Source organism: Nerophis lumbriciformis, linkage group LG07 (genome assembly GCF_033978685.3).
Source record: "Nerophis lumbriciformis linkage group LG07, RoL_Nlum_v2.1, whole genome shotgun sequence".
NCBI lineage: Eukaryota > Metazoa > Chordata > Actinopteri > Syngnathiformes > Syngnathidae > Nerophis > Nerophis lumbriciformis.
Window position 1 is genome coordinate 48,125,741 of NC_084554.2, and position 15,685 is coordinate 48,141,425.

General features: G+C 41.1%; 1 protein-coding gene across 6 annotated transcripts in view; it reads left to right on the forward strand.

Annotated features, from left to right (window-relative positions):
* The window catches only part of LOC133609404 (uncharacterized), a 31,686-nt gene extending 23,067 nt beyond the window's left edge, over window positions 1-8,619 (forward strand). For 4 of the 6 annotated variants that reach the window (XM_061964966.1, XM_061964961.2, XM_061964967.1 and 1 more), the window contains 9 exons: window positions 1,132-1,205; window positions 1,298-1,503; window positions 1,584-1,722; window positions 3,701-3,881; window positions 3,944-4,048; window positions 5,350-5,413; window positions 5,529-5,658; window positions 5,739-5,995; window positions 7,709-8,619. In XM_061964966.1, the coding sequence (XP_061820950.1) occupies window positions 1,132-1,205; window positions 1,298-1,503; window positions 1,584-1,722; window positions 3,701-3,881; window positions 3,944-4,048; window positions 5,350-5,413; window positions 5,529-5,658; window positions 5,739-5,994 (1,155 nt within the window). In that variant the 3' untranslated portion in view covers window position 5,995; window positions 7,709-8,619. Of the gene's footprint in view, window positions 1-1,131; window positions 1,206-1,297; window positions 1,504-1,583; window positions 1,723-3,700; window positions 3,882-3,943; window positions 4,049-5,349; window positions 5,414-5,528; window positions 5,659-5,738; window positions 5,996-7,565; window positions 7,612-7,708 lie in introns of all 6 variants that reach the window. The other 2 variants (XM_061964963.1, XM_061964964.2) reach the window with 2 other exon arrangements.
* The last annotated feature ends 7,066 nt before the right edge of the window (window positions 8,620-15,685 follow it).

The following is a 15,685-nucleotide window of genomic DNA, read 5'->3' on the forward strand; positions in this document are numbered from 1 at the left end:
AGCTTACCTGCCCGCCACCCCCGTGGCCGGGGGCTCGTCACAGGGGTCACTCCGCGCGCTCCGCCCGCGCAGCTTACCTGCCGCGACGAGTAGGATGGCCGCCGCGGTGCGCGCTGAAGCCTCGGGCGCGAGCCCGGGTGGAGCCGCCGCGGGTGCGAGGGACATCGCACCTCCACGCGCTTGGAGGTGCGCTCAGCGCGGCTCCCAGATGATTGCGAACTGGTGTGCGTCTGGGCCGTGACAGCGTGGCACGCGAATGTCTCTGCTGCATTGGATCAGTCTCCTTTCTTTAACAGGCAAAAGCTTTATAACCTCACTAATGCCTTGCATCGTCTATATTAGATATATAACAACGGGCGGGTGCGGGCGGATGCGGTTTGATTAAATGTTAGATCACGTGGATGGCGGATGGTTGACGACTTTTGTGATGCGGTTGCGGATGAAATAATTGCCTATCCGCGCATCTCTAATATCCACATACCAAAGAGGCCTGTGTTGTATTTTGAAAATGTGCAATTGCACCGTTCACGTTGACATGAATAAATACAAAGCAGGTCATATATTGGCATCAAAATAAGAACTGACCTGCTGTGTAAAACAAGTTGCAGTTTTCTTTACCAAATATGAAACCGCCATGTAAAATTGCTAATGCTAATCAGTAGCATGTCAGTAGCTAAGCCAATGTATATTAGCATCAAACTAGCACATTTTTGGAAAAGTGGAGTCTTACTTTACTTAACGTTGGAGCGTTTTCTGCGTCAATTCATTGTTGGCGTTGAAAATTGCAACATTACCTCGAGGTAGTTTGTTTGAATCCGCTCTCAGTGCTGCTGGGGTGATTGCCAGAAACTGGCAACCGGGCGTGACGTTAGGCGCCACCCAGGTAGTGAAATATGGCACCATTGGACTTTCCGTGATTGATTGAAACTTTTATTTGTAGATTGCACAGTGAAGTACATATTCCGTACAATTGACCACTCAATGGTAACACCCGAATAAGTTTTTCAACTTGTTTAAGTCGGGGTCTACGTTAATCAATTCATGGTAACCGACGGTGTTTAGTCTGTTCCAAGGAAAGTACCGCATTCGGTGCCCAACTCTACTGACATCATGCTTGATTTCTGACTACAGGGGGAGTTTCCTAACGCACCAGTTCGTAGCTCATCCTTCAGAGCCAATAAGAAAGGTCCTGCTACACCAAAAAGGTAACACACGTGTTCTATACACACACACACACACACACACACACACACACACACACAGAATCAAATGCTGACACGGTTGTTTTTTCCTTCAGGATGCGGTCGAACAGGAGCCGGGCCCAGTCACCCTGCTCCCCCGGCCAGTACCCGCCCTCCCCTCACCGACAGAGGGCCCCAACTCCTGGCGACGACAGGGGCCACGCCGAAGCCAAAGGTCACGGCACGCTAGACAGGAAGTCTGCCAAATCTGAGACCTCAGAGAAGAAAATCCCCAAATCCACCAGCAGAGAACTTTGCGCAGGTGAAGACGAAAACGATGTCCGCCTTTCCGAGTACCGTGTCTTTATTTGAGCCGTGTTTTTTTACATTTTTTTATGGTAGAGTCTCCGGGAACGCCCACAGGCCGGAGCGTGGGCGGCACCATGGATGCCGAAGAGGCGTCCAGACTGCTGGCCGAGAGGCGCCGCCAAGCCCGAATACAGAAGGAGCAGGAGGAGAGACAGCGTCTGGAGGAGGAGCAGTGAGTGGACCATCTGCTCACACTTTTCCACTCACACACTGAAAATGAAATCATTTAGGGGCCATTTTGATACTTTTCATTTTAAAAACCAATGAAAGGGCGCCCCTCTAATTTGGTAAATGCCCCGGGAACCCAAAGGGGTCTCAGTCATTAAAGTGTTAAAAATAAGTCATATATTAATGTTTATTTACTTTTAACACTTAAATATCTATAGATCCACTTTGGATCTATCCGTTGACATTAAGTAAACAAAAGTCTTATGTTTCATGTCTTTTTTGTAAAAAAAAAATGTGATTCCCCCCAAAATTTTGAAAATGGAATATTTAATGTCAAGTAATTGGAGACTTAAATAGGTAAATAATTCATAACAACATTGCTTTTGGTTCATTATGTTTTTTTTTAACAATGACAGCTTAAAAAAATCAGCGTAAGGATCTCGGGTATCCAAAAGGGCCCCACTCATAAAAGTCATACATCAATATATATATATATTTTTTACTTTCAACGCTAAAATGTCTAGATCAAAAATACTGCATATCTTTACAATTTTAACAAGGTAAATTAAAAAAAACACCATGGTGTGTGTTGCTCTTGTTACATTACACCTGTTTTCTCTTTTATTTCACTTTTTATCTTTTGTTTGTAATACAATTTCTAAAATATACCATTATAAGAATTCTGTGTTAAAAAAATTCAGTTCACAAAATGTCAATGTAATATTTCATACAATAATTCCTAACATTGATTTTAATTATCATTTTGTGAGCAATGACAGTTTTAAAGTAAAAAACTGTCTGCATGGCCGTTTTGTGTTGTTAGTGTCAATATTGCAACATTTCTCGCTACATTTCAGCTGTACGCTCTTTTATTCCATTTTTTATGTTTATTTGGAACAGTATTTTAAAAATATAATTTAAAAAAATAATTGTACAAAATACAGAGCAGAGGAATTCAGTGTAAAAATGTTTTGTGTTTTTCGTTTTGTGAAAGTATTTTTAAAACATGCTAATATAAAAAATGGTTCAGAAAAATTCAGTGTAAAAATGTATACAATAATTCATAACAACAATAATTTTTATGTATTATTATTTTTTGAGCAATCTTTGAAGTAAAAACTGTCTGCATGGAAGCTTTGTGTTATTAGTGTCAATATTTGACTTAAACCTTTATTTCGATCACAACAACTAAAAATACTCCATATCTATACAATTTTAACAAGATAAATAAAAAAAGAAAAGAACATGGTGTGTGTCCGAAAACATTGCAACATTTTCCTGTTATTTTACATTTGCCAATTTATTGTACTTTTTATGGGTTTTTTTATTAATATTTTTTAAATTGTAATAATATAAAAACAATTCAGTGCAGAAAAATTCAGTGTCAAAATGTTTTGATGTTTTATTTGTAATAGTATTTTTGAAATAGAAACATTTCGTGTGGAAAAAATCAGTGCAGAAAAAATGTGTAAAAAACATTGTTGCAGAAAAATTATGTGTAATAATTCATAACATTAATGTTAATGACTTTTTAAACAATGGATTTTATCCATCCATCCATCCATTTTCTTTATTATTATTTATTGAGCAATGACAGTTTTAAAGTTAAAAAAAAAACAACAGCCTGCATGCAGCTTTTTGGTATCAGTGTTAATATTTTCTTGCTACATTTTACCTGTATGATTTTTTTTTCCACTTTTTATGTTTTTATTGTACCAGTATTTTTAAAATATAATAGTATACAAACTGTGTAAAAAAAAAACAAAAAAAAAACTTGTATGTTTTTATTTTGTAATAGTATTTTCAAAATGTGCCACGGGCCGTAAAAAAGGAGATGTGGACCGCAAATGACCCTCGGGCCTTATTTTGAACACCCATGTGCTAGCAGGTTAGGGTTAGGGTTGGTGTTGAGGTTGGGGTTAGAGGGTTGGGGTTGGGTTGGGGTTAGACTCCATCAGCTTAGACCTCCAATGTTCCACCAGGCTGAGAGCAGAGGAGGAGCGCAGGAGGCAGCAGGAAGCCCGGGAGCTGCAGGAGAGAGCCGCGCTGCAGGCGGAAGAAGACCGGGTCCAAAGGGAGGAGGAGAGGAGGAACAGAGAGGAGGAGGAGCGGCGGCAGAAGGAGCAGCGGTGGAAAAACATGCAGGAGCAGCTGGACAAAGAGGTCTGCATTCATCCCAGAAACCAGTGGACCATCTTGATGGACACCTTGTTCTTGTTCCTCAGCGAGAAGAAGCCTTCCAGCGAGCCCAGAAAGAAGCAGAAAGGAAGAGAAGGGAGCGAGAGCAGCTTCACATCCAGGAGGAGCAGGAGAGGCTGCAGAGGAAAAAGGTGTGTGTGTGTGCGTGCGTGTGCGTGTGCGTGTGTGTGTGTGTGTGTGTGTGTGTGTGTGTGTGTGTGTGTGTGTTCTTGTATTTATATCCTTCTTGAGACATCAACAAGGAAAAGTACCTTCCATATGAAGACCGCTGAACAAGTGATGACATAAATCATGGTCCCAATAAGGAAAACCATTGCATTTAATAGAGAATGTCTAATTTGCACCCCTGGTGGTGAAATCTATCAAAATTAGGATGGTCCCCCCCAAAAAACTGTGTCGGTTCTAAAAGTGCTCCCCTTCTGGTCAACATATGAGACAACAAATGTGTGTAAAAATTTTAAGTGCTCCCCCTTTGGTCAACATATGTAATAGCAAGTGTGTGTAAGATATTGAAATTCGCCCCCTTTGGCCAACATTTATAAAAAAATAAAATACATATGTATATAGAGACATACTGTAATAATGAAGTAAATAAAGAAGATTAAAAACCAATTACAAACAAAAACTTCAAAAAAATAAATAAATTGACTAAAAGCAGTCTTTTCTCACAATGTGTCGACTTTTTTCTTATAAAATTGGGAACAGTTTCTCATATTCTTTCTGTTTTTGGAATACTGCAATGTTTTCTCGTAAAATTGTAACTTTTTTATGTAAAATTATTACTTTTTAATGCAAAATGGTCAAATTTGTCATATAAAATTCTGACTTTTATCACAATATTGTCAATTTTTTTGTTGTTCTTGTAAAATAGTGACATTTATTGAGTAAAATTATGACTTTTGTCATCATTTTGCCAAATAAAATTCCCATTATTATATTTACAACATTTTAAAAGTGTTCTTATAAAATTGTGACTTTTGTCGAGTAAAATTACGACTCTTCTCATAAAATTGCCCAAATAAAATGTTTAGTTCTTCTTGTAAAAGTTTGACTCGCGTTGAGTAAAATGACAACTTTTATTATAATACTGCCAAAATTCTCGGTTTTTCTTGTGAAATTGTGACCTTTTTCTTGTGAAATTCCAACTCATTTTTCACAACAAGCTTTTTTATATTTGCATAGTATGTATATATTATTAATGTTGTAAATACACATCTTCATATATCTAGAAAGGGTGGTCCTAAAGAGGTAGGCATTTTTCGTAGGTCTCAAGACGGTAACAAATACAAGAATGTGTGTGTGCGTGCGTGCGTGCGTGCGTGTGTGTGTGTGTGTGTGTGTGTGTGTGTGTGTGTGTTTGTTGTGTGTGCGCGTGTGTGTGTGTGTGTGTCTAAAGAAGGTTCACGACCAAGTCTTCTGTCTCCCTCTAAAGAGAATTGAAGAAATCATGAAGAGAACGAGGAAGAGTGACGTGGATGCTCCGCCTGGAGCTGCAGGTACAATCTGACGTTGGAGTCCTGGGCAGCTGCAGTGTGACTCAGCAGGCTCAGGCTGGATGGAAACCAGGTCAAGACCTTGTCCTCAGGCCTGCCTCCTGTCATGTGTCCGCAGCATGCGAGACGCCGCTCACCCTGGACGACATCCCCACTCCCGCCGAGGCCCCCGTCATCCTGCTGGGACCCCTGGAGAGCAGGAGCTTTGTGGACGAGCTGTCGGACGGAGTCCAGTCCATGGACGTGAGGTGAGGGCGTCTGGGTTACCGCGACAACACTCCGTCCAGGCCATCCGCAAAAACTGATCCTTTTCTGTCGTTTCTGTAAGTTCTCCATCTGTGTCCGTCAGCCCAGTGTCCAGGGACGAGCCGGCCAGCGCCCAGGAGTTCTCGCCGGTGGCAGAAGAGACTCCCCTGGAGCACATGATGGACCTGGACAGCGCGCCGGGACGCCCTTACCCCAAACTACAGGCCGACAGCAGCGTGGGCGACCTTAACAAGAACCTTCTGATCCAAGCGTGCGGCACCGCCTCCGAGTCCTCGCAGCTCATCCGCAGCGTCGGTCCCAGCGAGGTGGACGTGTGAGGTAGAAGATCTGAACACACCTTAGACCAGGGGTGCCCAAACCAGCAATTTGAAGTGTGAAACACAAATAACCTTCAGATTGCCAGATGGATAAGTGGGATTCATCACTCCAGAGTTCTAGAGCAGGGGTGTCAAACTCAAATACAGAGTGGGCCACAATTTAAAACTGAACAAAGGTTGAACAAATGAACCTTTTAATAGGGACCCAAACAAGTTTTGCATTGAATATTGAACAAGCAAGGCTTATATAACTTTATAGTGACATGCAAAATCGAGTTCCAAATAATAATAATAATAATTAAAAAATATCAATGGCATATCAAATACAATTTAAATAAAAATGCAATGCCTCTTTTCTATTTGCAGCATTCTGAGGTAAATATCAACATTAACTTTTTCCACAGGCTAATAAATTAGAAAATACAATAACAATGAATAAACCAACCATTCAGGACTTTAAACTGCTCAGTTTGCAACACGCTAATCTAATCTGATGTGCCCAAGCCAGATACCTGCCATCTTTTCTTGGATGCTAGTTCATTAATGTCGGGGCTCAGGCTCTGAGCTGAGGCAACCTTCATTATCGAACGAAAGTGTTCATCAATCATTATATCTCGTAGTCCACCCGGACCACAGTCTTGGGGGCGTGCCTTAAAGGCACTGCCTTTAACGTCCTCTACGAGTTGTCGTCACGTCCGCTTTTCATCCATTCTAACAACGTGCCGGCCCAGTCACAAGATATGTGCGGCTTCTGTACGCACACACACGTGAATGCAATGCATACTTGATCAACAGCGATACAGGTTACACTGAGGGTGGCCGTATAAACAACTTTAACACTGTTAGAAATATGCGCCACACCGTGAATCCACACCAAACAAGAATGACAAACACATTTCGGGAGAACATCCGCACCGTAACACAACATAAACACAACAGAGCAAATACCCAGAACCCTTTGCAGCATTAACTCTTCCGGGACGCTACAAAATACACCCCTTGCTACCACCAAACCCCGCACCCCCCCACACACACACACACACCTTGTAGCGTCCCGTAAGAGCTGCAAAGAGTTCTGGGTATTTGTTCTGTTGTGTTTATGTTGTGTTACGGTGCAGATGTTCTCCCAAAATGTGTTTGTCATTCTTGTTTGGTGTGGGTTCACAGTGTGGCGTATATTTGTAACAGTGTTAAAGTTGTTTATACGGCCACCCTCAGTGTGACCTGTATCGCTGTTGATAAAGAATGCATTGCATTCACTTGTGTGTGCGTGCAGAAGCCGCACATATCTTGTGACTGGGCCAGCACTCGTTGGACTGGATGAAAAGCGGACGTGACGATTTTCGGGAGGGGCACTGAAATTTGGGAAGTCTCCCCGGGGGGTTGGCAAGTATGAGAATTAGCGGTGATTGCGGTGTTACCGCGGCACCGCCGCTGTATATAATCGGCGGGCCAGCTCTAGTGTAAATTTGATCTCGCCTCAAGGGCCAAGTGAAATTACACGGTGGGCCAGAGTTTGACACTCATGGTTTAGACGCAAACTGATATAATCTGTTTTGCTGGTATCGCAGTGATATCAACATCGGTTTGAGACATCCCTTTTGAGCCTAAAAGAAGGTCAGTATGAATTGTGTTACATTCGGCTTTGGGCACCCCCTGCATTGTCTGGTCATGTGACCGCCCAGTGAGACCCCCATCCTTTCTTGCTCCTCAGGAGACCTTCTTCAGCAGCTTCTTCTCCTCCTGGATCAGCCGCTCTTCATCCCACCTGACCAGCATCCTCCACTAGCACACACACACCACACACAGTAGAGTCCAAAGCGCTTCTAACCAAGGACCGGCGAGCAAGGCCTTCTTGTTTATTTATTGATCGATTGGTTATTGACACATTTTGCATGTGAGAGCCTCTGGGGCGGGGGGGAAAGGTTCAGTTCTCCCATCAGTGCGAGATGAAGGCCTCCACATCTTTAATCGGATTGCTGCTCATAAGTGTAAATACTGGACATGTGACCGGGCGTTGGACAAAAAAAATGACATATTGTGGCTCGTTGCGGTGCTCGTAGCTTCGTTCCCCCGGTGGCTCCTCGTAGTTTGGTAGCCTGTAGCTTTTGCCTCCTCCGCTGCTCGTCCCCGGACGCTTTGCGGACATGTCTGCGGGGGGAGGGGCCGAGAAACGTCGCCTGGCCTGTGATTGGTCGGCGGGGCCAGGAAGTGTATGTTGTGTTGTTGTGAGGCACCGACTGACCACGCTAGCTGCAGTGTGCACCGTTACCCTTACCACTAGTCTCCTCACCTATGGAGAACACTCTGCTCGTCACCTCTGGAGGCCTTCAACCTCCGCGCTTCACCTTCTCACTCCAGGAAGTGGAAGTCCTCAGCCGCATCGCAAAAGCCACAAAGATGTCCCACGAGGAAAGCGGGACTAAAATTAAACTTGTCTTGACACTCATAAGGGAGTCAAACATAATGGCCACTTCATGTCTTCTACTGTACTACTACTACTACTACTACTACTAGTACTACAACTATTACTACTACTAGTACCTGCAGCCTGGTTGAATATATCATTGTAAATGTAATGCATGGATTACTGCTGAAAATCACCAATAAACGTCATCAAAACCACCTGTGTCAACAGATTTGGCTCACATTTTGGTATCAATCGGATATCAAGTCAACAAGTACAGGGCCAGTATCGCCGCATGGCCGCTTGTAACAGTGAATGTTCATCCATCCATTTTCTACCGCTTGTCCCGTTCAGGGTCGCGGTTGGTGCTGGAGCCTATCTCCGCTGCATTTGGGCGGAAGGCGGTGTACACCCTGGACAAGTCGCCACCTCATCGCAGGGCCAACACAGATAGACAACATTCACATTCACACACAAGGGCCCATTTAGTGTTGCTAATCAACCTATCCCCAGGTGCATGTCTTTGGAGGTGGGAGGAAGCCGGAGTACCCGGAGGGAACCCACGCAGTCACGGGGAGAACATGCAAACTCCACACAGAAAGATCCCGAGCGCAGGATCGAACCCAGGACCTTCGTATTGTGAGGCAGACGCACTGACCCCTCTTCCACCGCGCTGCCACAGTGAATGTAAGAATATAAAAGTATAATCGCCTCATTATATAATTGCCTACGCATTTGGTTATTTGATTTTTGTACGTACAAATTGATGGATAACTTGCTTTGAAATCGTAAGTCAAGGTGACATTTAAGAATTTAGTGTTATTTTTACAAACTATCATATGGTATATAATAATCAGGGGTGCTAAAAAATATTTTTTATCACATTCGAATCCAGATTTTTTTAGTAATTTTCAAAAATCAAATTTAAATTTTTTTTTTTTGACAATTTAATTAAAAAAACTACTTTTTTTTAGGTCGGTGTGTAACGGTACACAAAAATTTCGGTTCGGTACATACCTTGGTTTAGAGGTCACGGTTCGGTTCATTTTCGGTACATTAAGAAAACAACAAAATATAAATTTTTTGGTTATTTATTTACCAAAATTGTAAACAATGGCTTTATCCTTTTAACACTGGGAACACTGTAAGAATTCTGCCCACGTTAATCAACATTAAACTGCCTCAAGTTGTTGCTCAGATTAAATAAAATGACAAAACTTTTCTTCTACATATACAAAGTGCAACATTAAACAGTACAGTAAGAAAACAACAAAATATAAATGTTTTGGTTACTTATTTACCAAATGTGTAAACAATGGCTTTATCCTTTTAACATTGGGAACACTATAATAATTCTGCCCACGTTAATCAACATTAAACTGCCTCAAGTTGTTGCTCAGATTAAATACGATGACAAAACTTTTCTTCTACATATAAAAAGTGCAACATTAAACAGTTTCAAGTCAACTCCATCCATCCATCCATCTTCTTCCGCTTATCCGAGGTCGGGTCGCGGGGGCAGCAGCCTAAGCAGGGAAGCCCAGACTTCCCTCTCCTCAGCCACTTCGTCCAGCTCCTCCCGGGGGATCCCGAGGCGTTCCCAGGCCAACTCATCATGCTTAATTTATTACAGCATTTGGGAAGCCTGTAGTTGATTTTTATTATGTAAATGTTATATTTCTATCAACATGTGATAGCAGGGACCCTGCCATTCAAAACTAGGCTGCTCCATTACTAATGATTAATTTAACTATAGCTGAAAAAATAATACAATAGCAATAGGAGAGACCATTCATCCCTGAACACCATGGAGTTCATGTAGGCTTAATGATGCACTTACATTATTATATCAACTATCAGAGACAGAAACTCTTCATTTAACATAATGTCCTTTTTTGCTGCTTCAACACAGCTCAATCAACACAAAAAAAGGTAAAGTGAAATAACAGACAGACGGCTTTGCTGTCCGTAACCATACTTGCCAACCTTGAGACCTCCGATTTCGAGGGGTGGGGGTTGGGGGGCGTGGTCGGGGGTGGGGCGGGGGGCGTGGTTAAGATATATATATATATATAGATATATATATATATATATATATATATATATATATATATATATAGATATATATATATATATATATACATAAATAAGAAATACTTGACTTTCAGTGAATTCTAGCTATATATATATATATATATATAATATATATAAATAAATACAAAAAATACTTGAATTTCAGTGTTCATTTATTTACACATATACACACACATAACACTCATCTACTCATTGTTGAGTTAAGGGTTGAATTGTCCATCCTTGTTCTATTCTCTGTCACTATTTCAGAACACACACATTATACAAATATACATTATAAAATCAATAAGAAAACGGGAGCTCTAATTTGGGAGTCTGAATTAGGATCAGAAGTTCCTATATAAATATTGCGCACTCACGTCGCCTTTTTGTATTGATTACTGCAGCTGTACACTGGATTCATTCACAAATACAAACTACAACTCACAAACACTTTAGAGTTAGGCTCCACTATCAGAATGTGTACTTAAACTTATAAAGATCACATGGATATTATTCAGTGAGTTGATTCACCAAAACTAACCTGTTATACAGGAGGAAAAAGCACACAGGACGTTTCAATTGTTCACAGACTGGTCGCGCTCATCAGAATGACAAGGCACTTCCGGTCTGCAGGTTTGAGTTTGAGTTTGAGTTTATTTCGAACATGCAAGTATACAACATGATACATCACAATCTCCAGTTTCTCTTTTCAACATGTTCGAAAAGGAGTAGGAAGAAGCAAAGCTTATTTAATCCTACCCCTTTTCTTTTACATGACAGTTGCTAAAACTTTTGTTCACTTCCTGTTCTCAATTTATTCACAATATACTCCATAAGTAATCACAATAAAATAAGTAAATAAATAATAATTGGTGAAGTAAGTTACATTTCATATGTTGAGATAAGTAAGATTATTTTGTGAGTGAAAGAATGAAAGAATGGATGAGTTAAATAAATTCAGAATGTTTATCATGGTTCTTCTTCTTTGTACTTTGTAAACACTTTAAGTTTGAAGAGTTTCTTGAAGTGGATCATATTAGTACATTGTTTGATTGCTTTGCTTAATCCATTCCATAATTTAATTCCACATACTGATATACTGAAGGTCTTAAGTGTTGTACGTGCATACAAATGTTTTAAATTACATTTCTCTCTAAGATTATATTTCTCCTCTTTTTTTGAGAAGAATTGTTGTATATTCTTGGGTAGCAGGTTATAGTTTGCTTTGTGTATAATTTTAGCTGTTTGCAAATTCACTATGTCGTGGTGATAGCATTCAATTGGGAAGAAACGCCCTACTGCCACCTACTGAACAATGTGAATACTGATAAATGTGTAATGACAGCTCCAAAAACGAATTCAAACCACAAAATAAAATAAATAAATCAACACAAAAATGTGACACATTATGGGTGGGTCACATATGCATGTACAGTAGATGGCAGTATTGTCCTGTTTAAAAGTGTCACAACATTGCTGTTTAAGGCAGACGAACTGCTTTACGGTAGACGAAAACTTGACTGCTGTTGTTGTGTGTTGTTACCGCGCTGGGAGGATGTTAATGAAACTGCCTAACAATAAACCCACATAAGAAACCAAGAACTCGCCCTCCATCATTAGCTGTTTATATTGTGGGAAAGCGGACGTGTGAACAGGCTGTCAACACGTCACTCAGGTTCGCATGGAGCTGGAGGCCACGCCCCCTCCAGCTCCGCCTGAATTTTGGTAGATTTTCGGGAGAAAATTTGTCCCGGGAGGTTTTCGGGAGAGGCGCTGAATTTCGGGAGACTCCCGGAAAATCCGGGAGGGTTGGCAAGTATGTCCGTAACACACACACAAACACCGCAAAATGAGCTAACCCTACGCTAAAAGACAATTAGCCTTCACTTCAAGCCAGGACTGCGAGCGAGCTGAGCTGCCGTTCAACGGGCTCATAGTGATGTTACTAGTAGTTGACTGGGAGGTCTTTATTATAATTTGGGGAGAGCCCGCTGCCTTATGCTCACCTGCTAAACACCTACCTGCTCATTACAACGACATGCGCTCTGAATACGCACTGCTGATTGGCTGTTACCGCTCTGTTTGTAACCAATCAGTACAATGCTGGGTGCTGTGTAGAGGACTGACAGAGACAGAGGCAGAAAGCGGAGCAGCTTGTTAAGACTTTAGCTTCGGCGGCTACTTAATATGTTCATGTGGAAACTTGTTCGGTACACCTCCGAACGGAACCGAAACCCCCGTACCAAAACGGTTCAATACAAATACGCGTACTGTTACACCCCTATTTTTAGGCGATCTCTATGCTTACTTGGTGCACGTATCGGTCATAGGTCAGCAACTAGAAGGAGGTTGTGTAAGCTGTAAGCTGTTTTGTGAAGGTGTTGTTAGTATTATACCAAATAATACATTGCAAAAATTAGTTTGAATCGAGAATCGTGTTGAATCGAGTATCGATTATGATTCAAATCCTCACTCCCAAGAATCGGAATGGAATGGCGAGGTGCCCAAAGATTCACACCACACAGTAAAAAATGTTGGGTTAAAAAAATTACCCAATTTTAACCCAACTGCTGGTTCAGAAAAGGACGAACCCCTTATTTGAGTTATTTTAACTCAACATTTTGGGTTGTTTTTTTTATTATTTAACCAAAAAGTTGAGTTACGATAACTGAATGTTAGGTTATTCCCAACCAAACTATTGGGTGGAATTATTTAACCCAAAAGTTGAGTTATTCTAACTCAGTGTTGGTTGATTCATAACCCAACTATTGGGTTGAATTTATTTAACACAAAAGCTGAGTTATGCTCACTACAATGTTGGGTTATTCCAAACCCAACTATTGGGTTGCGCATTTTAACGCTCCTTGACCCAATAGTTGGTTAAAAATTATACATTTTACTGCTGGTTTGTCCTACTCCTTCCCAACTACCAATCAAAGTTATTTTTATTCCATTAAAAAACACTCAAAAGCAAGATATGAGTGACTTTCTTTCACAAGAATTGCCGTGTATGGTCATAGTAGTTCGACACCATCCATCCATCCATCCATCTTCTTCCGCTTATCCGAGGTCGGGTCGCGGGGGCAGCAACCTAAGCAGGGAAGCCCAGACTTCCCTCTCCCCAGCCACTTTGTCCAGCTCTTCCTGTGGAACCCCGAGGCGTTCCCAGGCCAGCCGGGAGACATAGTCTTCCCAACGTGTCCTGGGTCTTCCCCGCGGCCTCCTACCGGTCGGACGTGCCCTAAACACCTCCCTAGGGAGGCGTTCGGGTGGCATCCTGACCAGATGCCCGAACCACCTCCACAGCATGCTCAAATATTTTCATGTACATAAGATGTGTGATTGTAAATAATGTTAATGAGATGAATCCTTAATAAAATTCCCTTCAAGAAAAAAAGTAAGTTTTTAATTTAAAAAAAGCCTTTTATCCAAAAATGCGTTACTCATTGAAAAGCAACCCAAAAATGGTTCATAGTTTTGGAAACCCAGAAATCGATTTAAAATAATACCCTTATAACCCCAAAAAATCCTAAAACACGCAAGTGTGGATGTCGGCAAGAACAAAGAAACAATATATGCTGAGTATGACTTTTTTTTTTTTCCGGGCTTCACGGTGGCAGAGGGGTTAGTGCATCTGCCTCACAATACGAAGGTCCTGAGTAGTCTTGGGTTCAATCCCGGGCTCGGGATCTTTCTGTGTGGAGTTTGCATGTTCTCCCCGTGACTGCGTGGGTTCCCTCCGGGTACTCCGGCTTCCTCCCACTTCCAAAGACATGCACCTGGGGATAAGTTGATTGGCAACACTAAATTGGCCCTAGTGTGTGAATGTGAGTGTGAATGTTGTCTGTCTATCTGTGTTAGCCCTGCGATGAGGTGGCGATTTGTCCAGGGTGTACCCCGCCTTTCGCCCGATTGTAGCTGAGATAGGCTCCAGCGCCCCCCGCGACCCCAAAGGGAATAAGCGGTAGAAAATGGATGGATGGATGGACTTTTTTTCCAAATAAAACGCTGCTCCTGGTAAATTAAAAAATCCAATAAGTAAAACTGGAGAGAAAACACGCTCAATATGTTGCGTAACTGTAAAATTAACTATTTTTATATCAGTACCTCACCCTATCTCATGTGACTGTTTGGAAAACCGATACGGATACCAATTTTTTACCTCACAAAGCTTTACTTATGCAAATAAACATGGAAAATAACTGAAAAGTTACGATCTTATCAAGCTAGTATCGGTCCAATAGTGATATTGCTTTGGGTATCGACGCTACCGATATTTGCATTGCTCTACTCACCCACTCGGGTCAGATTAGTGTTTTACTGTACCTGGGGGTGTGAAAAAAAAATTCCTAAAACTCGCAAGTGTGGATGTCGGCAAGAACAAAGAAACAATATATGCTGAGTATGACTTTTTTTTTTTTCAAAATAAAATGCTGCTTCGGTAAGTAAAAAAATCCAATATGTAAAATTGGAGAAAAAATAGGCTCAATATGTTGTGTAACTGTAAAAGTGACTATTTTTATATCAGTACCTCCTCCATCACGTGACTGTTTGGAAAACCGATACGGATACCAAGTTTTTTGGAAGAAAATATGAACAAAAGCATTTATTAAAATCCTTTGGGTTATTTTATTTTTATTTTTATTTTTTTACCCCACAAAGCTTTACTTATGCAAATAAACATGGGAAATAACTGAAAACTTACGATCTTATCACGCTAGTATCGGTCCAATATTGATATCGCTTTTGGTATCGATGCTACCGATATTTGGATTGCTCTACTCACCCACACGGGTCAGATTAGTGTTTTACTGTACCTGGGGGGTGTGGAAAAAAAAATCCTAAAACACGCAAGTGTGGATGTCGGCAAGAACAAAGAAACAATAAATGCTAAGTATGACTTTTTTTTCCAAAATAAAATGCTGCTCCTGGTAAGTAAAAAAATCCAATAAGTAAAACTGGAGAGAAAACAGGCTCAATATGTTGTGTAACTGTAAAAGTGACTATTTTTATATCAGTACCTCCTCCATCACGTGATTGTTTGGAAAACCGATACGGAAACCTTTTTTTTTTGGAAGAAAAATATTATTTTGGATTTTATTTTATTTTTATTTTTTTTACCCCACTAAGCTTTACTTATGCAAATAAACATGGAAAATAACTGAAAAGTTACGATCTTATCACGCTAGTATCGGTCCAATAGTGACA